This window comes from Chenopodium quinoa, unplaced genomic scaffold, assembly GCF_001683475.1.
Source record: "Chenopodium quinoa cultivar QQ74 unplaced genomic scaffold, ASM168347v1, whole genome shotgun sequence".
NCBI lineage: Eukaryota > Viridiplantae > Streptophyta > Magnoliopsida > Caryophyllales > Amaranthaceae > Chenopodium > Chenopodium quinoa.
Window position 1 is genome coordinate 3,043,196 of NW_018744113.1, and position 25,885 is coordinate 3,069,080.

Below are 25,885 nucleotides of genomic sequence, written 5' to 3' on the forward strand. Positions count from 1 at the left end.
TTACAAGAAAATTGAGTTATAAATTATCATGTATATTAATGAACAACCCTATGTAATAACCCGGGGCATCGCTCATCGCTCGGGCCCATAAACTAGTTCATAAATGAAAAGGGGCGGGCACGGGGCATGCGCGGAGGAGGGGGGTGCAGGCAGTGTTTCCTGTCGTGGGGTGTAGGTAATAATTTGTAACCCGTGCAATGAAAGCCCAGTCCCGTAATTAAAAAAAAAAAAATTGGCCCAAACAAAAAGTCCAGCCCCCAATTGACTTGAGCACTTAACGTCGTGTCAATGCCGTTTGTGTAACTTGCCGTTTCTATGAATTACTGAATTAACACTTTCTGTGGCGTTACAATCCCATGTGGCAAGGCTGTCAAGTGGGGATGTATGCCAGGGCTACAATGACGCAATGTGTAAGGGGCCCTATGCAACTTCTCAAAAATGTGGCCCTCGCAAATTCGCAATACTCGTAAAACAAATTGAATGTTTGAATTTTGAGAGATAAACAACGATTTAATCAATTCCGACTTAAAACTGAATATTTTTCTATTAGAAATAAAAATTGATAAGTGTTAAATTAATTTGAAGGATAAAGGATTTATCTAGATTTTTTTTACAGTAGATAGGGAAATTAATTTTGGTAATAGAAAGATTTTGTAATAATTAGAAAGAAAAATTGAATAATTGAAGGAGGGAAATTAAATTGGAATTGAATATCAAAGGTTTAAGAATGGAAAAGGTGATTATGATGTAGCTGACTGCCGAAATTGTGGGCGGGTAGTTGAGGTGAACGAATCTGGATGGACAGCTATCAAGTTAAAAATAAAAATAAAATAAAAATAGAAAAAAAAAACCGTTGAAAAAGAAAATTGAACTTGTGATGTCAAGAAATTTATAAGCAATGCTAACCATTGTTCCAACCATAAATATTGATAATTATATAGAACAACAAATGCATATATCTAGATTTTGGAGCCCCTAAAGTTTGGGGCCCTGTTCCGTCGACCACCTTGCACCGGCCCAAAACCGCCCCTGACTATAGATGCACTATGAGCTTCCATGAAAATTCAAAAGCACCCTTAAAAAATGATGGAAAAGGCGAAAGTAATCCCTTGATTTGCGAGTTAAAGAAATTTTTTTGATGAACTTGTATTTTCAAAAGTTTTAAGGGAACTTGATGAATTTCCACAAATCTGGCCAAGGAGTACCCGTGAAAAATCCCTAAATACAGTAATCAGCTAATCATCAAACATCGTCTTTATTTCTTCGAAGTAAACTTTAATGACGACTTCAAAGCTTCAAGCTTTATGGAATCATCCTACTGGCCCTTAAACCAGTAATCTTCCTCTCTCTCTCTCTCTCTCTCTCTCTCTCTCTCTCTCTCTCTCTCTCTCTCTCTCTCTCTCTCTCTCTCTCTCTCTTTTTCTTTTCTTTTTTTTTTTAAGATCAAAGTTTCAATCTTTTTAATCTTTCTCATTTGTATTTTTTTTATTTCTTTTCCCCATTTCAAATATAATGATATACTACCCCCATTTTTTTTGGGTGTTTCACACCGGTTCACTCTTTTTAGGCTAATTCGGATTCGAGGATCAATTTTGGGTGGTTAGGTTCCAGTCCCCTCTCAATTGTAGTTGCGGAAGATCGAACACATATCCTCTCTACCAAGTGTAGACCCAATCACTACTACACCAACATCCAATTGGTATATTAACCCTAAATTTACATGTGTTGTTATGTGGACGGAGGTTAAAGCGTGAAGAGTAAGGCCATGTTCTCTTCACCTTAAAACAAATATTAAGTAAAAATAATTTCAGTTCAATTAAAATAAGTTCAGTTCATTAAAATTAAGTTTTATTCAGTAAAAATAAGTTTAATTCAGTAAAATTCAGTTTTTTAAAAGAAGAATTATAATAGAAAATCAACAAAAATAATTTCATTTTAACAAAAATAATTTCAGTTCAGTAAAATTAATTTAAGTTCAGTAAAAATAATTTAAGTTAAGCAAATATTATTTTGTTTCAGTAAAAATAATTTCAATTCAGCAAAAATAAGGTGAAGGGGCCTAACATCAATCAATAACTTATATATATATACTAAAAGACACACCAGCAATGACACGTGTCATTTTATGGTGTGTCCTTAAAGTTTTTTATTATTATTATTTTTTTATTTTTTAGGGAATAAAATTCAATTAAAGAAATAAGTCTTATTTACAAAAATAATTCTCTAACCTTATATAATATAATTACTTAAAATAAAAAGGGTTTGACAATTGACATATCTTTAACATAAATATATATTTGCCTATAAAAAAATTTCTTAATTTGCTCATTTTCTACATCATTTAATATCTAACCTATTTTTCGTAATCCTTTATTTTGCTCAAAATTTGTCAACTGTATTTTTAGAATTTTTTTTGTTTATAAAAACTAATTATATAGATAGTTTAATAATGGTTATTGAAGATTACCGTGCATGACATGGGAACTAACCTAGTATTGCAAAAAAAAAAGTTACATTATTATCAACGCGTGGGTCACCTGACCTAGGAAAAAAAAAATTTGAGAAAACAAAAAAGCTGAAGGAAGAAATTGAAAGGGGAAAAAACAAAACAACAGTAACATATACTCTTTTCTCCCTTTTTGACAATATCAAAGTCACGGATTTCGCCATTCGCTATCGCCACACTGACACCGCCGCACATTCCAGCCACCTCCGTCCGCATAGCCGCACTCCACTCCTACAGCCTTCCTGCGTGCCTTTCGACTGTTCTAGGTAAGTTAATTGATTCTAAGTTTTTAATTTGGTATTATACACTAATTGTTGACTTGTTGAGTTGATTTTGTGCTTAATTGAGTTGTTTATGTTATTTAATCTATTCAATTAGTGTGTATGTTTTTTGAAATTGTTGATTTGCTATTAAATTTATCAAATTAAAGAGTTAGGGTTACTGATTTTTTTAGGAATTGATAATATTGAATTGCTGATTTAATTTTTTTGTTTGAAATTGACATTATGAATTGACAATGGGCTAGTAAAATTGATGATTTCATATTTAATCTATGAAATCAGGGGGTTAAGATTTAAGTACTTAGGGTTTCTGATTTTTGTTTTGGAATTGATTAGTTTGGATAATTGCTTTTTTGATTTTTTTGAAATTGATATTAGTAGTGGTCAATTGGATATAATGATTAGTGATTTTGAATAATTGCCTTGAATTTGTATATATTTAGTGCTAAGCTCACTATTAGTGTTTTAGCTATACTTTATTATCAAGTTAGTGTCTATATTAACTTGGATTTTTGAAGCAATTGTGGTTTGCTTAATCTAATTGATAATGTAACTTAATTTCTCAGAATGAAAAGGAAAAAAATGTGTGATATCACAAGTTTCTTTAATCCGAAAAATCCCCCTCCACAAAATCCTCCTCATACAAATGTTGGATGATTGCTTGGAGAGATTTGTTTTTGAATGTTGACATAAAGGATATTCTAGATCAATATTAAAAATATGAAAACTCGTAGAGAGCAATTGTAATTTCTTTTATTTGGATGTAATATGGATATTTATTACTTTTGGAATGTAAATTTTTTTTTTTAAAATAATAATTATTAGCTTTTATAATATTCTTGCATTAATTATTGATTAGTAGTCGGTGGTGACCCAACACCCGAAAATTCCTGGATCCGCCACTGGTTGTTTGATGTTTTGTTTGGATAGTGTTGATGGGTTGAAATCGAAAGTATGATTTTTGATGCAATTGGGGTTTTTCTGATTTCCCTTTTAGTCAGATTGTGTGGTGTAATATGAGAAGTTTTGCTGATGAACTTGCGCCATAATCATATCTTGATTGTAAATTTATAAGCTTTATAATGTTGATTATGATGTATTCGATTGAATTGGGCAATTAGATTTATTGCCAATTGAACTAACAGTACTTCTCATACTATTATATAAGGTTGACCTTAATAAGAAGGGGTTTTAACGGGTAGTTAAGGGATTCGTGAGCTTCATTTCGATTTGGAGGAAATGTGGAATGTATAATGTATGGCAGCTTAGAGCAGAATGCAGTATGAGTGTCAATGGTTTTTAAAGATAGATTGAATTATGATTGGGGTTTAATTGATAGTAATTTTTGTAGGCTTGCTAATCTGCTATATATTGTAATAATAGGATTTGAAAGTTGAAATGAGATTGGGATTACTCTATCTTTGAATTGTCATTGCTCTTATTAGTTACTGTAATCTTAATGTTAAGGGGGTTGTTGAAGATGAAGTGGACGAGGAAGGATGTGGCTGTAGCTGCCACAAGAGTTTGCGGATACTCTGGATTTTGCTGGGCGTAAGTTCTCTCCTCTATTCTACTTTCTATTATACAATTAATTTATTGATTTTATTAATGATTTTCCCATCACTTCACATCAAATTGCTGGCTTTGATTTTATATACTCCGATCTGCTGTATATCAATCAAATCTGCTATATATGTTTACGAATCTTAGAGCATCCATTCCTTTGATTTTGATGTCAGATGATTGTATCATTGTATGGCATCGAGTATAATTTTAATTCATTTATTCATTCATTCGTATATAATTATTGATTGAATTTGTTTTATGATTGATTAGCCGTGCATTGGTTCTATTTTGAATGCCATTCATCTAAACTACCACAGTATGTATTTGTAGAATGTTAGATTAATTGTACGATGCAGCTAATACATACCACCGCCAACAATCTATCAAGCTTTAGATTCTCTGTTGTCTTTTGATTTTCTAATTTTTCAGTTGATATCATAAACTTAATTAATTTTCTACTAGAAAAAGTTCAAAGGAAAGTTCTTGCTTGGAAACACCTTCAACTTGAACCTGCAGGAAGGCTTGTCTTAGCAAATGCAATTCTTGCGGCTCTTTGCTCTCATGTGCTCGCGGTATTCCTCATTCCTAAGCACCTAACAAAACAAATCAACTCGATTCTGGCTGGATATTGGTGGAAGGGTGTAGCTGGGGGAGGAGGCATCCACTGGATAAAGAGGGAGATAGTTGAGATGCCAAAGGAAAATGGTGGAATTGATTAGGGAATGTAGACTACTTCAATACAGAAGCTCTAACGAAGCAAGCAATGCGCATCCATAACAATCCTAATCTCCTCATATCCAGGTTTTACAAAGCTAAGTATAAAATGTCTCCAGTTGTAGCAGGATATAAAGAAAAGAAGATTTTGATTGCAAGTTGGGGATATAGGGGCTTATGTAGAAATGTATCCAAATGTAAAGCTGGCTTTGGAATCTCCATCACAATTGGGAATTCAACTGACATTTGGGAAGATAGCTGGGTACAAGGAGGAAAAGCGATACCAAAGAATTCTTAAGCAAGGATGCAACTTAACACAGTCTAGTGAGCTGATTGACCAGCATTCGAAATCTTGGAAGCCAAACTTAATTTGGTCCAAATTCTAAGGGAACACAGCTAGGAAACTCTTCTCAACTCACTTACCCCAGCATCCTCAAAAAATATTGAGGATTCTATCTACTAGAAAGACTGAAAGAGTGTAATACAGGGCAAGTCGCATGTAAATCTGCTTATAGGCTTTTAGGATGTAAGGTAAATCATAACTTCATAAGTACAAAAACTCCGTCATATGGAAAGCTCTTTGGAGTATGACAATTCCAATAAATGGAAGTTACTTATGTGGAAGATTATGTGGAGAGCTTGCCTTACCAAGGTTAATGTGCGAAAGAGATGGATTGAGATAGATCCTTTATGCCCATTGTGGAAGGATGTACTCGAAACGGAACAACATCTATTTAGGGATTGTACATTCACCAAGCTTGTTTGGGCCGCCTCCATGCTCGGAATTAATGCACGGGTGCCAGATCACAACACACTCAAAGAGTGGGTACCTGATTATGTGTTTTATTTCCAGCCAAGAGGGATGGCAAAAACAGCACAAGTCTAATAATATATCTTATCATGTTATGCCATCTGGGGTCATAGGAATGAAGTTGTATATCAAGGAATTGAACCACACCCTCTGAAAATCATGAAGGAAATCTCATCATTGAAAGAGAAAGCTTGTAAATACCAAGAATTATGGCACGAGAGCCATGAAGATATAGTACAAAAATTGCCAGCTTAGATGGGATCATCACGTGTACATCATACAAACTGATGGAGCATGGAAGTGCACAAGAAGACAAAGCCAAAGCCGTTTGTGGATTTATCATAAAGAGCGAGGAGGCGGTTATTAATCAGGGACAAACTATTGTGTGTACTTCCTCAGCACTACAAACTGAAGCAATGGCTTTACTTGCGATCCAAATGGGCATTGACATGGGAATATCACTAGGGATCTTCATTAGTGATAGCCTTACTTTTATTAGATTAATAGCGTGCAATAGTCTAGAATTTCCAGATATTATTAGCATTATGCAAGACATCTATACTATATATTAAAAGACGTTCCTTTTTTAGGAACAGTGCCACGTGGCACTCTTCAAATTATATGTGTCATGTCACAATGTCACATCACATCCTAAGTACATGTTAATACATAACCTATAACCTCCGATACATATAGTTAATACATTTACCATGTCAACCAACCTCTATTAATGTTTTAAATTTCACATAATATTATATATATATTTTCCTTTAATTTTGTTAAGTAAATTAAAGGTAATATAATTCATTATTTTTAACAAGATTAGAATATAAATACATATGATGTTAAAAAAAAGTGACACCCGAGGCAACATCTAAACCACTACATACACTAACTATATACAAGTAGTCGAACATAGTTATTAAATTAAAGGAGTACACAGACTAACAACCTGGGACATCGTCCGGGGTATACACTAGTTCATTACTATAAGGAGAAGTTGTCATGGTCTAAGTTTATAAAAGTCTCTTGGGACGATGTTTTAGAAGCTCATAATCTTGCTGTTTATGCAAGGACTATGAGTTGATTTTGTTTCTTTCCTTTAACTCTCTGTCTATGCAAAAAAAAAAAAAAAAAAAAAAAAAGATAAAGATAGATGGTCAAAACAATTTATTAGGTTTATATTTGTCATATGATCTAATTTAGAGTCGTATGTTTGTTTGGATGGACAGATATTACAAGTTTTACGAAGGCAAGCCTGCAATGCTACCTGACAATGGGTGGACTCTTGCACCTCCAGAGTGCAATTTCGCGTATGAGTTGCTGGAACCTTGGCCTATGGTAGACAAGTTGCAGGCTGTTGTTTATGAGATGAAACAAAAGAAGAAGAATGATGATGGTGTCTTTCATCTGAAACCCAATAATCTTGAGCTTATGGAGTTTTTCTGAGACTTGCTCTACTATACTAGTGTATCTAGTTGCTTGATGACATTTGAGAAGATCTTGTTAGCTAAATAAATCTTTCTTGGCCGTTATCCTTAGCTGTATTTAAAGTTTAACTAGTGTGTGGCTCGGGCGATGCCCCAAGTTGCTAATTTGTAATTAACTTTTGATTAATTTTTGCTTAAGGTATTGAAAATCATCTTCAAAATTTAATATGTTGAAAAAAGATTTGTATTAGGAGAATCATATTTAATATTTGTAACAAAATTTAATACAAGTTGTTAAATTTTTCTATGATAAACACATATTACAATTAAGGTCTAATCATTTTATCCAAGTTAATTATAATTTTGTTGGATAAATTTACACAATATATGGATAATTAAGGCGGTAAGATTTGCATCGTAATACTCAAGTTCAAGTCTTGCTATAAGCATTTTTTAGATGTCAAATCTAATTCGTGTTGTGAAGGTGACGTGACATATTTGTTGTGTTTAAAGACATGACATGTGACATATATTGATGGCTTGACACGTGTATAGAGCTTAAAAGGGTGACATGTGACACATATTCTGTTTTAGGAACGCTTTTTAATATATAAGTATAGATTTAATTTGTTTTGCTGATTATTGTCAGTAATTTCATTTTTGTCTACTCCCTTCGTTTGACAAAATGATGGACATCTGAATTTTTGTCGGCCCAACTCACAAGTTAAGAAAAATCTTGAAGGTTGGTGATTATGTTTTATATTTTTTCACCATTTGGTGATTATGTTTTTTTTTTTCACCGTTTGGTGATTGGAAGGGTAATTTTGGCAAAAAAATTAAATCAGAAGCAAAAACTTAATCATTTGTCAGATACATTGGGCTAAAAACGTAGGGGGCGTTTGGTTCAAACAATGGTGTGGGTTTGGAATGAGGAATGAAACCTGGGTGGTATGGGGTTGGAACTTGATACTTGATTTCATGTGTTTGGTTTTTATGTAGGAATGATAGTTATTATTTTAATTTTAAACCTAAAGGTATGGGTATGAGCCATACCCACCTCCCCCCTTGGGTTTCAAAAACCCATATCTTGGGGGTTTGAGGTATGGGTTTGAAAAATGAAATTTCTAAAAACAAACACAAGGTATGAGTTTTGGTCATTCTAAACCCATACCTTATACCTATTATGCTTGAACCAAACACTCCCTTAGTCACTTGTAGTTAACCAATAAAAAAAGAAAAAAAAAAAAGAAAAAGCAGGTATTATTTTTTTTAATCACACGAGACACGTCAGTTGTGAAAATGATGGCTCGTATGAATTTTTCCCAAAATTTCCACCTTTGGCACTTCTTCCACTTCCCCACATTTCTCCTTTTATTTTATTTTATTTTCTTTACTCCCTCCGTGTTTTTTTAAGTGTTACAATTTGGCCGGCACATAGTTTTAGGTAAATTAATTGACTTAAATAAAACAAGAGGTAAGTGGGGTAGTTGAAGTATTAAAAAATTAAGATAGTGAGGTTAATAGTTTATTGAAAAGTAATGAATGTGAGAAGAAATATATAATAAAAAAGTAGTAGTGGGTTTGGGCGGAGACCATGAGATGAGAGAGATATAATATTTTTAATGTAGTTTTTTGTCAAAAAAAAAAAGTGTAATACTTATTAAAAGACAGCCGGATTTGGTAAGTTTAACACTTATTAAAACATGGAGGGAGTACTAGTTCTTCAAACTTCACTCTTAATGGTGAATATTAGTGATCTGCTCATTTGGAAAGCTTGAGTAAAGGAGTTCGACACTTTGAAAGGTAAATTTTTACTTTGTATATGTGGTCTTGTTGTTCTTAATTGTCTGAATTGTTGTGTACTCTTTATATTTGAAAAAATTAGGGTTTAAATTTTGTCGAAATTTTTTAAATCCTTCTTGAATTTAGGGTTGAATTTGGTGTTTGATGATGAAATTTCGTTTCTTTACCTTTAGATTATTGTCGTATGACTCTTTATTTGCTTATGCATGGTTAAATTGGGTGGGTATCTTGATTTTGGTGTAATTGGAAGGGGTAGTGTGAAACAAAGTATTTGTACTTAATTAAAAAAATTTAGGATTTAATGTCGAGTAAAGTGTATTTATGTGTAAATTTGTTTGTGAATTATATGGAAGTTGTTTTATTTTCCAATATGTGTTGATGTTAAACAATAGCTATTGTAGTTTTTAATTGTTAGACAATTATGCTGTAGATGGAGATGATCCCAATGGCACTTGTGGTTCGATTTGGTGGGGTGTGGAAACATACTCCTGATGTCGCAAATTTCCGATGGAATATTTTTCCGTCGGAAAAGACCTTCTTTGACGGATATTTCGTCGGAACGTCTAACTATCCGTCGGAAATTTTCGACGGATTTCCGACGGAATTGTTTAATTTGTCGGAAATATCGATTTCCGATGGATTTTCGAGCCCGTCGAAACCGGTCCGTCATTATTTGACCTGATCCTTGTAGTGAGAGTATGTTGGTGGCCATGGTGAACTGAAATGTTTCGATCCCAAAGGGCAAAATAATCGATGCCCCTTCTAGTCCCTCCGGTAGGGACAAGCACCCGTGCCTTGTCCCAACTGGAATCTTTGAGTCTGGATGAGGAAGGTGTGTTTTATGACTTTGTAGCTAATGAAGGAGAAGGGGGAGATGACTCAACCCTCTGAAGCTTGCCTCTCTGTAAGCTCAGGTTCTTTCTTTCTTTCTCTTGTTTTCTATTTTTTCTATTAGAGTATGGAATTGCCAAAGGGCAAAACACAAACTCTTTCGATGTGTAGTCCGGGATCTTGTTAGAGACCGTAAGCCCGATATTCTGGTCATTATAGATTCGCGCGGTCAAACCCCGCTGAAGCACTGGAAAAATGTTGACCATGATTTCGAGCGCTTTTCAAAAACCATTTGCTCGCAATGCCTTGAGTGGACAGGTCCAACAGTATGCCCACTAGATCCTTCATAGAGAACTGTGAAGAGAGTCTAGAAATCAATGAACGAAGAACAGCTAATGAAGAATCGGTCAAAATGATACCATCCACATAGAGCAGAAGAATCACTATCTCAAAGGAGGATCGCCAGATAAAAATCGAAGGATCAGCTCGACTACAGCTAAAACTCTGAAATAAAGCTCGTGGAGCCTGTCGTAAACCATAAATCGAACGATGATTGATGAACTCCCTACTAATTTTAATGTGGATGGTATGAGGAAGATTATAGGTAGTTTAAGGTTTAAAGACATTATTAAGATGCATTATTGTGATCCTACTAAGACAAAAAAAAAAAAAAAAAAAAACCGGCATTAGATTCTTAAGCTATGATGATGCTACCTTTGCAAAATTTCTTAGTTTACTTGTTAAATATAGGCTTATGGAAGTTTACACTGAACATGAAGAGGATGATAGTGATGGGCATGAGGGTGTAGTTGGACCAGGTAAAGGGGTGAACTGGTTGGGTAGGAACAAAGGTCCTGCTGTCCATAGGGGGGAAGAGTGACTACCAGTATAACTAGGTTGTTTGGAAATAACAGTGAGGGTACAAATGAGACTTTTGGGGGGATATGTTCAATGGGGTTAGTCAAATAGAGGGAGACTTTCATGTGAACCTGTCAGATAACATTGACTTTGATGATCAAGGGAGTGATGAAGAAGATGAGGAGGTTGTACAAAGCTAGAGCACAATTGAGAGACCACAATATATATATATATATATATATATATATATATATATATATATATATATATATATATATATATATATATATATAATATAATATATATTATCTCAGTGATAACTAGGATGTTCTCAAGTCAGCTAGGGTTAAACATGAGCACGGGCCGTGCCGGCACGCGGGCGGCACGACTCCGGCATGGCACAGTCGCCGGCACGGCACGGCGGCCCACCTGTGGGACGTGGGCCGTGTCGTGAACAAAATTGTGGGATTTGGCACGGGCAAGGCACGTGGCACGCCGGGCGGCACGGTGGCCGGCACGCTGGCACGACCCGGCGGCACGGCACGAGCCCGCAAGGCACGGCTCGGCACAGCACGAGCCCGCAAGGCACGACCCGTGCCATACCGTTGGAAAACTAGCCGTTTATGGCCGTTTTCCAACAGTTATAAACGGCTAGTTTTCCACCCCTTTTCCCACCCAAATTCCCTATAAATACCTCATATTTTCCTCCAAAATTTTCACAATTCATCAACTCATCTCTTCTCTCTTATTCTCTAATTTTCTTACTCCCAAATTCTCAATTCTCAAATTCCTACAAATCCTACAATCTTGCTCTCTTTTGTGAAAAAAAAAAATTCCTACTCTCTTATAAATTTTACATTTTTACTATTATTACCTTTATTAGTCTACTACCAAAAAAAAATTGTTATATTTACATTCGGGAAATTATAAATTCGGGAAATTATAAGTTCGGGAAATTATAAATTTGGGAAAGCATTGAAGCGTCATTGTAAGATCTAACTCAACTTTATTTTAATTTGTTATTGTTAGTTGTTATTGTTGTTATTATTATTATTATTATTATTATTATTATTATTATTGTATTCTTGGAAGTTGGAACTACTTAATTATATAAAAACTACTTTCTATTTTAATTGTGGGTTATTTGGATTGTTGAAATCTGTCTAAGGCGGGACTTGGGCTCTGGACAACGTCGCTCCTAACCTCTCCTACCTGGGATCTCATTGATCCAAGTAATCTACTATTATTATAATTATTTTTAAAAATTTAATTTATATAAAAACTACTTACTAATTCTTATTGTTATTGTTATTATTATTGTTGTGAATTGTTATTATTATTGTTGTGAATTGTTATTATTATTGTTATTGTTACTTTGTTATTGTTATTGTTATTTGTATTATTATTATTATTGTTATTGTTACTTTTATTGTTATTATTATTGTTATTGTTATTTGTATTATTATTATTATTGTTATTGTTACTTTTATTGTTATTATTATTAATTAATCATGGCATCAAACCGAACGCTTCCTCCTCCTCTAGAAAAGCCAAATCAAAACGTAGGGAATCACCAAATCCAAACATTTCAATGCCTATGCCCCCCCCCCTAACATGCCCTTTCCCTCCCCTAACATGCCCTTTCCAAACACTTCCACCCCTTTCTTTCATCCCCAAATCACGGGAGGGCAAGAAAAAAATGGATGATATGGCTCCTTGGACCCAATTTCAACAAAGCCAATTTCAACAACATGAATTTCCTTTTCCTTTTCCTCTTCCTTCCCAAAGTAGCCAAACACAAGCCTGCGGGTCGAGTGAACCATCCACCCAAATACCCAACACCCAAAATCCTAACATATTAGAGTGGTGTACCGAAGAGGATTTTGCTCAAACCAAAAGAAAGAGTGAAGTTTGGTCACATTATCAATTAAGTAAAAATGGACAAAAGGCCAAGTGTCGGACTTGTGGTAAAATTTTCTCGGCCGATACCAAGGGAGGGACGGGACACCTTAATAGACATACAAAAAAATGTGGTGGACCATCTAGTGATCCAACCCAACCCAAAATTTCTCAATTCCATCCACAAGGCTTCATTTACAATTACGAGAGAGATAGGGATGAACTTGGGAGAATGATTGTACATGCGGAACAACCTTTTCTTTTCGCCGAAAATGATGCCTTCAACAACTATGTTAACCGAGCACTACAACCAAAACACAAAAAAATCTCCCGAAAAACCGTTCGATCTGCTGCCATGAAGAGTTATCTAGAGTACAAATTGAAATTAGTAAATGAATTAGCTAATCTTCCTAGTAGAGTTTCTTTAACCGCCGATGCATGGGATGGTGGTTACGGACTCCACTATTTATGTGTTACTTGTCATTGGTTAGATAATGAGTGGATGTTACAAAAACGCATCATTCATTTCAAAATGCTTGAATACCCTCATACCGGTCTTAACATTTCACATCATTTAATGGAAGCCATTGATGCATATAGTCTTAGGGATAAAATCATGTCAATGACTTTCGCTAATGCAACTTCTATGACATATAGTGCGAATTTGGTCAAAAACCAATTGACCGATGTTATATTAGATGGAAATGCACTTCATGTTAGATGCATTTGTCATGTTCTTAACTTGTGTGTGAAGGATGGAACACAAGCAATTGGTCCATTTTATCACAAAATAAGGAATGCTATTAAGTCTATTAATAGCTCTAACATGAGATATCAAGAATGGAAAGGTTTTTGCAGGCAACAACGGATAAAAACCATAAAAATAGCACCGGATTGTCCAACTAGGTGGAACGCCACCTATGAAATGTTGAGTCGGGCAATCGAGTACAAGGTTCATTTAACACTTTTTTATAATATGAAATTTCCACAAAATGCTTTACTAGAAGATGATTGGGTTAATTGTGAAAAATATATGCAGTTTTTACAATTACTATATGGTATGACACATTGTTTTTCTTCTGTATACAATCCTTGTTCTCATTCTTTTCTTAGTAATGCATGTTTACTTGCACAGCTTTTTGCGGAACACCGATCTCAACATGTTTATCGTGGATATCTTCCATCCATGGAGGAAAAATGGCGTAAATATTACACCGATATTCCTATGATTTATATTTTTGCTTCTATTTTAGATCCTAGGCAAAAATATGATGGCACCTTTTTATTAATTGATATTTATTATAGTAACATGAATTTTGAAGATGATGTTGAAGCTTTTAAAACTAAGGTGACAAATGATTTTTTTTCTTTATACTCCACCTATGAAAGTAAATATGGAACCGTGTCTCGATTTGCTCCTTCTCAAACATCCAAAAATGTAAGTAAACGGGCCAAAGGTTTATTTGCACAAGCTGCTAACATGATGTCCAAGTTTTCAGGTACGGAATCATCATCAAGTAAGAGAACACAAAGCGATGTTTCGGAGTTGCAAATGTACTTAAGTTACGACTTCATGAAAGGCATGGACGATGAAGAGAAGTTTGGCCTCGACATCCTCGATTGGTGGAAATCACAAACCGTGAAACATCCAATTTTGTCGGTAATGGCTCGTGATATTTTTGCAATCCAAGTCTCCTCCGTTGCCTCCGAAAGAGCTTTTAGTGCGTCGGGACGAGTTTTAGACGATAGAAGAACAAGACTAAAACCCGAAACACTTGAAATGTGTGTTTGCTTCAAGGATTGGTTGGATGCCGAAACTCGTTCTCAAGATCGTACTTATGCACAAAACGACGACGATGAAGGAACGTCGACTTCTTTTAGTTCTCATACTTCTCAATCGACTCAATTGGCGGATGAACTTGAACCTCTAGAAGACGAAGACGAAGACGAAGATGAAGACGAAGGCGAAGACGAAGACGACCAATAATAATTACATGATTACATATTTACATTATACACTATTGTATTCTTTTTGTATTATCGAACTTCGTATTCCGTATAATAAATGAAGTTATTCAATATTCATACACTATTGTACGATTTTTAATTATCATTACTTATTTTGTATTATTGAATTATCGTACATTCGTACCGGCTACCGTCATATAATAAAATAAGTTATTCTTCAATTTTTTGTGTTTTCGGATTATCGCACTCGTATTTTTTTTTTATTATATGCATTGTTGTTTTTTGCTAAATTAATAAAAAAAATTTTATTTGTTTAAATAAACTTAAACATAATTATTAATTAGATAAATAATTTATATAACCTAAATTAAAATAAAGTTGTTCAAAAAATGAAAACAAAATATATTAACATTAACATTTAACATAATAAATTAATCACATATATTAAGTTGTACTAAAAAAATATATATATCGTTTAATTCGTTTTTTTTTTCATTTATTAAAAAAAAAAAAAATAAGCTGGCACGGTTTGGCCCGCGGCCCGGCACGGCACGGCCCGCAAGGCACGTGGGCCGTGTAATTATTTATGGCTAGACTCTAGTCTAGGCATCATCCCCTACACCCCTCTCTAAACACATCGTTTAACACCCCTTCCCCCATCTACCTACTTTCATAGTTTCTGCAGTACTATACCCTCACAAAATGCAGCATACTATTACTCCCTAAAATCCTAAAAAAATTTCAGTAACTTCCTCTACCCCACAAATATATATACCCAAAAAAAAAAAACATCTTGTTCTCTCTTTATTTTCCCTCTCCATTATCTCTCTCATCTAAGCTTTAAAACTTCAACCATGGCGACATTAGAGACGAAGTCAAACAACCGAAGCAAATTTCACCGAAAAAAGTAGCGAAAATCAAAAGAGTAAGTATAAATGTTCATATAAATTATTTTTTTTTAAAAAAAAAAAATAAAAAAAAAACTAATTTTTTGAGAATTTATTTGTGATTGTGTTTCAGGAAACAAATTGATAGTTTAATAACTGAAAATGTATATATGTAAGTATTTATGTTAATAATTCATCAATTTCAAAGTGATTATTTCGAATAATTAGTAAAATTAACATCTACTTGCTTCAATTTCATTTTTCAGTTTGGAGAAATCTATTTCAGAGAACAGAAACAACGATTCTTCAAAAATGTAAGTATATTACTCAAACTTCTTAAATTTACAAGAATTTATTAAAAAAAATTTATTAAATGGTTTATAATGTAAAAATTGAGATGATGGTGAAACACCTCTACAAAAAAACCGGCGAACAAAAATCTCCTATTGTAGATCCAACACTTTCAAAGATATACAAGCGTTAAGGCTGCAGATGTAAAAATAGTGTCTCGGATGCTTAGGTAAAATGAACAATTATAAAGCACCATATGTTCATTTTCATATCATATTATGAAAATATTCACATGTTTACCTATAATTACATGTTAATATGTATTTATTAACATATTCAGATTTGATTTTTTTTTTTATTTTAAATATGTGTTATTGATTTGTATAAAACATTATGAACGCATGCATACAAACTTGGTAATACATTCAAATGTTTTTTTAATAGTTTATATATGTGCATTTACATTTATTAATATGTTCATTATTTTTAAATATTATGAGCATTTTTACATACATATATGAACATTTTCAAATGCATAATAAACAAAGCTAGATTATAGTTTTATACCATTTTAAGTGAAACATTTGATGGAATTTAGAGATGGATATGCTATTCATATTTTATAATTCATATATGAGTATCTACCTGTAAAAAAATATGCCATTTATATTAAAAAATAATGTTCATTTGTAGATACATATATGAACATATATGAAATACATACTGAACATTTTTTTTTTCTTCATATAAATTGATATAATCTATATTGTAGTGATGTGTCATTTAAAGTGGCAATGAGGATTACACAAATTGTGAAGTTTACATTATGAAACACATGGAAACATTCACTGGTGATCAAAATAAAAAATGGATTTGTGACTTAAACCCAAACAATGTTAGTCCATCAAATGATCATTTACTTAAAATATATCGTTCATTTATATATTATTAAATAACAATTAATATTATATTATATATTCATTTTTATCAACAGGTAGACCAAATCAGGAAGCTGAGGATGCAATACACAACTCAACTAATGTTTTTGAAGAAAACACTGAATGTAGGATCAACAAAAGATTATCAAGAAAAATTACAAAAGAGTAGTATTACATGTTCATTTATAAATTTATATATGTTCATTTATACAAAGATATATGTTCTTATATGTGTTCAATAGAACTTATAGATTTTACTCGCTTAAGAGTCTTTATTTGGTATTTCTATTTTTTTTAATAGAATTTGATATTTCTTTTTTTAATATTGTATGTTAAATAGCTAGTATTTCTTTTTTTAACATATTTAACAACTCGGTGTTTTGTATCTATGAAATGTTCATTTGCAAATAATTTACATCACTAACAATATTAAGGTTGAAAGAAAACATTGCTTAATAGAAACACAACCTTAGATCCATTACATGATAAAAATATAAAATGCAGTCTCATGAAAGTAGTAATTTAAAAGCTATGGTTTCCTAATGTACTCCCTCATTTACCATTACTAGTGAACCTCTTAGCTACATTTGTATCAAAAAAACTAAGAACTTATCATACTTAATAGAAGTATGTCCTAAACCACCTCGAACACTTCTTAGAACTAACACTAGTAGTAGCTTGAACAGTTCTTGAAACACTTGTAGTAGCTTGAACATTTGTTGAAGCACTAGCTAGAAGCAGCGTGAACATTCCTTGAAACAATAAGAGTATCTTGAGCATTTCTACTATCGGCTGCAATAATTATAATAAACAAATATAATATCAATAATGTTCAATTATATTATTATTATATTAAAAAACATATATATCTACATAAATGATCATTTATCATTATATAACTGAACATCTTTATAACTCTACACATTAACATATAATAAAATTTGTTCACTATTTAAAAGGCATATGAACAAATACAAACCAATGATTATCATTAAAATAGACATATACACATATATATTGAAAATACAACAAAATTAACATAAAATTTATGTAACTTAGAAGCGTGTGATTTGTTATTCTACTAGTAATTTCCATGGAAATTCAATCAACAAAAATTTCATTGATTGAATTTCCCATCAATTTTTGTCCCTCTTAAATTTTTTAGTCTCTAATTCTACTTTGTCTTTCTAATTGACAGTTATCATAAGCATAGCTGCTTTCTTTTTCTTTCCCTAATCAAAAAAATTTCTTAAAGTAGTTTTATTTTTATTTTATTTTTATTTTAACTTTATTAATGTTCATTTTCATATTGATAAATGTTCATTTCCATATTGATACAAGATCACTTTATTTTATATATATTTATTGCGATATTGATACATACATGGTTTATGTTCGTTTTCGTATTAATAAATGTTCGTTTTTGTATTAATAAATGTTCATTTTTTATTTTGATAAGTTTATTATTTCAATTTTGATAGACATTCATTCACGTTTTGTAAATAATGTGTATTGATTGTTACAAATACGTACTCTTTTTTATGTATAGTATGGAGTAGTAGGTAATTAAGTAAATGTAGTACTTACTACTTAGCCTGCCTGTATCATTTGTATGTCACACCTAAGATAAAAGTATATTTTATGCAAGCAGTAAGATACTAAAAAAATTGAGTAGAGCTTTATATGTTTAACCACATATATTTTTTAATGCTCATTAATTTTATGCCATGTTCATTATCATTCCAATATAAGTTCATTTATATGTGAGTAGATGCTCATTATATAATATGTTGATCACGTTAGTTTCTATACTCTTTTAGGTTCATTTTTATGTATATATTGTTTTTTTTTAATAGTTTTTCATGTGTTATTTTTCCTATCATATATATATAGCATCTAATGTTCATATTTATTATATTTAAACTACTTATAAATAAATTTGATGTTCTTATCAAAGCCTTTTGCTTATTCTCATGTAGATACATAGCCAGGATATTAATAGATGTAGATTTCGATTTTTTTAGTAGATGTTTATACATATAGTATTGCAATTGTTCAATCCCATAATTTAAATGCACGGTCAAGATGTTTGTTAATTTTTGTTTTAATTTCAGGATATTTTAATAAATGTTCATTCTTGTATTGAAATATGCTCATCTAGAAATGGATGCATGTTCATTGTCATATTTATACATGTACATCAAGTTATGGATATATTGACAATATAGTGAAATCAATAGCTACAGGAGAACAAACTCATATTGCACAACCTATAGTGTTTACTTGATGAACTACAATACATTCTTTTTGTTGAATGTTCATTTTCATTTTGATAAATGTTCATTTATATATTAGTATATGATCATTATTCGCATATTAATAGACGATCATTAGATTTCTGATAAATGTCCACACTTTTTCCATCTTCGATCTTTATATATTTTCTACATATTTAATAAGGAATTTCAAAAACAATTTGATTTTCTATAGCTTTTCATGAAAATGATAAAAAAAAAATGTTCATTTATATATTATTTGATGTTCATTTTCATATGTATAAATATTATATACTTTTATATACTCCACAAATTTTTAATATATGTTTATTTTTCACATAAGCTCAATAATTATCCTCAAACTCCTTTAATAATACAAAAAAGATAACTTTTTAAAATTTTTAATCATCTATGAAAATAATTAAATGTTCTATCAAACCATAATTAAATGTTCAATTACAAAATATTATATGTTCATTTATGTTTGTCTTTCATTCATGAACAAATTCATTATACAGTACGATACGGTGTTTCTGGTATCTTTTCTTCAGCTTTAGTCTTCATAATTTTCTCTCTCTTTCTTAATACTCTACAATCCTCTAAGCTTCATTCTTCATCTTTTTCTTCTCCCTCTCTATTACTTTCATATTTGGCATCAACTACAAAGTAAATTAAAAATTGGAACAATAAGTAATCCACAACTTTAGTTGCGTCGTCATCGCCTCCACCACAACAGTAAACTAGCATATATAATTCCAGATCTTCATCCCACAAAAAAAATCAGGAAATATGGATCAAATTATTTTTATAATTTTTGTGTTAGTTTCTTGATATGGCTTGCCTGTTTGATTAAGCTCGTTATTTGCTTGTTGAACTAATTGATCGTAAGTTACGGCAATCAATTTTTGATCAAATCAATACACAATAATCTCTGCAATTCATAAATATATCTAAAGCATGCAAATGTAGCAATTCTACCGAAAGTTATTTTGTGATCGACGGAGAAGTAGAAATGGCAGAGAGATCAACAAAGATGTAAGATGGAGATCAAATTAGATTGTCCTGTAGTTTGAAGGTGAAAGAAATTAAAAACAATAGTGATGCAGCGTCGTTTACAAGGGGGTGCAGGGATTTCATCCTAGACTAGAGTCTAGGTAAAAATTTGTATGGGTCGTGCCGTGCCGTGGGCTGGGGTGTGCCAAATTCAGGCACGACACGGCACGGCCCGGCACGGCCCGCGGCGGCACGGGCAATTCAGGCACGGCACGGCCCGCGGCGGCACGGGCATGGCCCGTGCCCATTTTTAGCTAGGGTAACGTTATACTTTTTAATTTTTCTCAGTGATAAATTGCGAAATATATTATTATCTTTGGTAAACTTGTAATTTTTATATTAAGCCAATTATAACATTAATGACAAATTTAAACTAAATATTTAATCACAGTTAGTTTTTATTTTTTTATTTTTTAAATTTCAATGATTTAAAAAATATATATATTTAATATACAAGAATCACCCCCTTCAATTCTCCCACCAAGATCCCACGACCACTCCCCTGCTTAGCCACCTCCCTTGCCGGTGCACCGACCTCCCCGCCCCTGAACCACCACCTCCTTTCCCCGAAACCTAACTCCTTTCCCATCGAAAACCCTAGAAACGGGTCCCCCACCCCGAAATCTCACAATCGCCCATCTCCCCACCCTCGAATGATTAAATTCGTCGTGAATTCACTGGAATTGGAAATTTCCGTTGAGAAATTCAATGAATTACTCCCTGAATTTGACTACGAAAAGCAAGCAAGAACTGTTGTCGAAAACTCTAAATTGGAGAAATTAACCAACAAATTATTCAAAATTCCAGGAAAAATCAGGCTTTTGGAGGGTCAAATTGGGGAGATTTTAAGCCAGATTCAATGGAGTTCGTTTGAGGAGGAGAGATTGATTAAGGATTTGAGGGATTGTTTGGGGAGGGGGTACGGTGGTGGCAGGGGGGAAGGAGAGGTGCGGTAGGGGTGGGGGAGGCCGGCGCACTGTGAGGGAGGTAGGGGCTGGACGCGGGCGCCAGTGTGGGTGGGGGCGAGGGCGGGGGAAAGGTGGCTGTTGTCGACGATCGAAGGTGGTGATTGAGAAATGTGAGGAGGAAGAAAGAGGGGAGGATGGAGATGATGATCTTGATGATTGAGGGTATTTTAGAAATTTAAGTGTATTAAGCGAGGATATTTTAGAAACTTTAATTTTTTTTATTTTAAAATATTAACCATGGTTAAGATTTAACTAAATTATTTCATTAAGTTCGCTATTGAAAAATTAAAACTAATTAAAGTTTACCAATAATAAAAACTAGAGTGTTACTAAACAAAATTTCCCTTTTTTTTGGCCGCCTAATTATTGATATTATTACCAATTTACCATTAATACCTCCAAACTATTATTATTTATTTATTTATTTTTGAATATACCTCCAAATTATTTGAGATAATATAAATCTTTTTGGCTTCAATCATCACCTTTACCTTCTTGAAAAATTAACATCCCTTTTCCACAATTGATTTCTTCTAGAGTGAGAAAGAGAAAGAAGAAGAGTGAGAAAGATGAAGCAAATTCCGGGAGACTGCCTTGCAGAGCTCGAGGAGCAAAGTGCTGCAATGGCGATGGATGTCGACGACGTTGATCCTCTTGAGGTTTTCGGCGAAAATTTAATGGCTCCTGACAATTTCAAGCTTGCTGATGCCGATTTCTGCAACTGCTTCTCCGATGATTTTGATGACACTGATATCAATTGATCGATTCACCGTCTTCCCCTACCTCGCTTTCTCTCTCCTAGGGTTTGTGTCAATTTCTCTAATGTTCGGAATTGCTTTTACCATGAACAAATTTAGGGTTTTTTATTTTGTTTACGTTATAGATTTCTGAGAATTATATGGAAGTTTGATGGATTGTTGAAGATATTCTCTTAATATGAATTGTTTTGTATAATTTCTTTTGTTTTCTCTGGATTATTTCTCCTGTGCTGTTAAAATTTATCATAATTTTATGTTTTTGAAGAAACTACAGTTATTGCTACTGAAGATGATAGTATAAATAATAATTAGGTTTGGACCGGCATGCGTGGACCGGTGTTAGACCTGTCCCTGCCGGTCCGGGTCCGGTCCTGGTCTGGACCTGTTTGGACCGGTTTGCTTTTATCCTTTATAAAGGCCTTTTTTTTTACCTGTTTTGAACATGAATTTGGACCTGTTTTGAACTTGATTCTGGACCTGTTTCATGACCTGTTTATAAAACATATTTTGGACAAACTATTGCCCTTTTTTTAAGTCCAAAACTTAGTTATATAAAACATATTTAACAAGTTACATAAAGTCCTCCCCTCAAATAAAGTACTTAAAGTCCAAACTAGATTATATTAGATTGTATGCTTGATCTTCTTATCTCCCTTCAATCACACGCTTCAAACGAATCACACCAACGAGTCTACAAATACGACTTCATTGTCTACATCGCCACATTGCACATCTAAATCAAAACGGAAATAGATTATATTAGATTGTATTGATAATTAATAAGTAATAATAAAATAAATAAGTAAAAGTGCTTAATAACATAACTACTTTTCTCGATTTCCTCTAACTCTTTCAAAGTTTCCTCCACATCAATAATTGGCAATCCTTTTGCTCTTAACCAATCTTGTGAACAAATAAGAGCTTGAACCATCTTAATACACATAGAAACAGAAGCTTATATCAGCAGAAAACCAATAGAAACAGAACAACCAATTTTGAAGTCAGAAAAAATGGCAAAATGAATCAGTCAGAACAACCAAATGAATCAGAAAACTTATTGCACTGAGCTGTACTCTGTATACGAGGGGACCTAGAAATATATTACCTTCCTCGGGCTTTTTTTGGAATCGTAGATCATCTTGTAATGAGCCATTGATTGGTATGTGTTGATGGGTAGATTTAGACATGTTAATTGTTATGGGTAGCTAGAGTAGTTGGAAGAGTTTTTAGAATGAAAGATTTTGATGAGATAGAAATGTAGTCTTGTGTTGAGACCTATGAGAACTAAAAGAGTGACTTGGAGCATCCTGTAGTTTTCTTATTTTTAATTCGTGAAGCGCCTTGTGATTAATAATTCGTATTTTTCCCAGTTTTGTATGATTTCTAAGATAACTGCTAGCTCCTTGTGATTAATATCTTTCCTAGTTTCTATGATTTTCGAGATAACTGCTAGCTCTTTGTGATTAATATTTTTCCTAGTTTCTATGATTTTCGAGATAACTGCTAGCTCCTTGTGATTTATCAGAGTTGTGTGGCAACTGCTCAGAAAGTGTGTGACTGAAGTTTTTTCTATATATGGTATAATATGGGTTTCTAGTGTAAGAACCAGAATCATGGGTTTCTGGTATGAAACATTGATTGAGGAACTGATTATTTTATTGGTTAATACCAAAAAGAAGAGCATATTTATCTCATGTCTTTCATGGTGTCCAAAATTGCAAACTGTCTGGACAGATCCATAGTGGTATGTTTATATTATTAGGAATCAGATCAGATGTAAGGTCCTAGAACAAATGCTACAGATCCTATTTTTATAAATCCGAAGCCTGGAAAAAAATCTTGCTAGGCGAAATACAACGGATTTTGAAATAGTTAGTAAAACTGCACATGGAGGTAAACACACTAGTACAATGGCCAGCCATAGTGACCGAGCTGATGTCAGAGCATAAGCACTGCTCACAAAAGCTATCAAGGTTGCATAGAAAGATAGTTGAAGGATATGGATGCTGAAAGGCAGAAGAAATCTTGGCTGATCATCTCGCTGAGCAAGCATCATTGCCCACAGAGTACTGAATAGCACAAATGTATAGCCACACATAGCAGTTGTATTTGACAGCATGAACACCTTGAAAACTGTATCCAGTGTCAGAACAGCGTATCCACGCTGATCAAATCCACCAGGGATTGAGAATCCTGCTGCAAAGGTGATAGCTGCTAAAATTACAGCTATGATTCCAAGTGTGCTGAACTTTTTCTGCATTCTTTCGTTAGCATTTTCTGGACAAAGTGTTGTTTGGTTGATCACTTGAGGTTGACTAGGTGTTTGTTTGTCATCTAAATGCATTACTAGCTGGTATCCTATTTCTGCCTGCAATTGAATATAAAAAATATATCATTATTGTTGCATTACCTTATTAGTCCTTCAAATTTTCATGATGCCTGGTACAAGTTACATAAGTTTCAGCTATAGTTGCTTACCATGTTTTCAGAAAGTTCTTGTAGTTTGATTAAATCCCATGGAGTGTAACCTTCTTTATTCCTCAGATTAATTCCTGTCTTATCAGTATCTAGTATCACCTTGGCCATAATGTGGTCAGAGTTCCTTGCTGCTAGATGTAAAGGAGTATTTCCTTCTATATCTGGTATATTAATGAGCCTCTTCAGTGCTGGAATACTGAGCATTTCTGTACCTTCTTGATAACTTCCCAATTTCATAAGGTGCAGCACAGTTTTGCCATTAGGGTCACAAATTGTAATTGACTGTGGACAATGGAGAAGAATTGCACGAACAGCTTTTAACTGGCCAAGGCTGGCTGCAATAAGTAAAGGACTAAGACCTTTCTCGTCACGTAGGTATGCACATGATTTCTCTGTCTTAAGTATTACCTCTACATGTCCCTCTTTGTCTGCTACTGCTGCATAGTACAAAGCATTTTGCCTGCGTCGATCTGCTTTCCTTGCTAGTTCTGGGTGTTTATCTAGAAATAGTCTAACAACATCCTCTGCATAACAATATGGTTGATATACTTAGTTGCATGCAGAAGCTGTTTATGAAAGTATATATCATTGTTTCATTAAAATGATTACTATGTATGCTCTCAACTTTCACATTAATAGGGTGATAGGTTGACTAAATTATATAGTATACTAGCATTATGACCCCTCACCCTAATTGGTCCTTTTTTCCTTTTTAATTTCTTATAGTATAGTTTATCAATGATCCAATTCTCCAATGCATGTGTAACGTATCTGATGTTTTTTCTTTTATATACCTCATACTATCCTGTCCTCAAATTAATGTTCTCTTAAGGTTGAGCAGACATAGTAAGAAAAGATAAGAAGGTACTATAGTCTTTTTGGTAGATAGTGGAAAATCAAATTTTGATTGAGTGAGCGAGGGAGCTTGTTTATGGTGAATTTATGTATTAAAAACACATACACATTATTTCTTCGTGCCTGCCATAAAGATAGCTGAATATCATATTCCATATTTATTTTTTGTTGCATATATTACCTTAAGGAAGATGCAGTAGAGGCAATAATAGTTCTTGGTTAGAAGGTAATTAATAGAAAAATTATTGGTTAAGTTCCAATGGTAGGTAAAGGAACTGTAATCTAGGACTTAGATAAAACTAGTGCAGAATAGTTGCCGGAAGTGTGAATAAGTCATATACCTGTGCAGTTGTGTATTGCTGCGTGTAGTGGAGTCAACCCAGCTGGCGCACTTAAGCTGTAGGAAACATCTGAGGTTAGGATCTTCTCAAGAACTTGTTCATGACCATAGGCTGCAGAAAGATATGGGGTTCCTTCAGCAGCATTGTTAACATAATTTGCCAGTCTCGGTTCCACATCGAGCAGGTACATTGCTACCTCCTCATATCCAGTCCTGAGAGCCTCATGTAGTGGTGTGTTTCCACTTGAGTCTTGAGCTACCCATGGATTGGGACTGGTACCTTCTTCAACCACCATGTGTGACAGCAAGGTGGATCTAACCTTCTTATCTTTGACATTCTGCAAGTGAGACTTGTAAGAATTTACTAGCGCCTG

General features: G+C 33.4%; 1 protein-coding gene and 1 long non-coding RNA gene across 2 annotated transcripts; one reads left to right on the forward strand and one right to left on the reverse strand.

Annotated features, from left to right (window-relative positions):
• Positions 1 to 15,166: 15,166 nt before the first annotated feature.
• Positions 15,167 to 17,049, forward strand: LOC110692589. Its single transcript, XR_002505488.1, has 4 exons — positions 15,167 to 15,592; positions 15,688 to 15,726; positions 15,821 to 15,868; positions 16,840 to 17,049. It is a non-coding gene; the product is annotated as an uncharacterized LOC110692589 (long non-coding RNA).
• A 4,867-nt stretch (positions 17,050 to 21,916) lies between these two features.
• Positions 21,917 to 25,702, reverse strand: LOC110692443 (ankyrin repeat-containing protein ITN1-like). Its single transcript, XM_021869437.1, has 3 exons — positions 25,513 to 25,702; positions 24,317 to 24,840; positions 21,917 to 24,206 (listed from the first exon to the last, which is right to left on the reverse strand). The coding sequence occupies exons 1-3, from the start codon at positions 25,700 to 25,702 to the stop codon at positions 23,604 to 23,606; spliced, it is 1,317 nt and encodes a 438-aa protein (XP_021725129.1). The 3' UTR covers positions 21,917 to 23,603.
• Between the last annotated feature and the right edge of the window lie 183 nt (positions 25,703 to 25,885).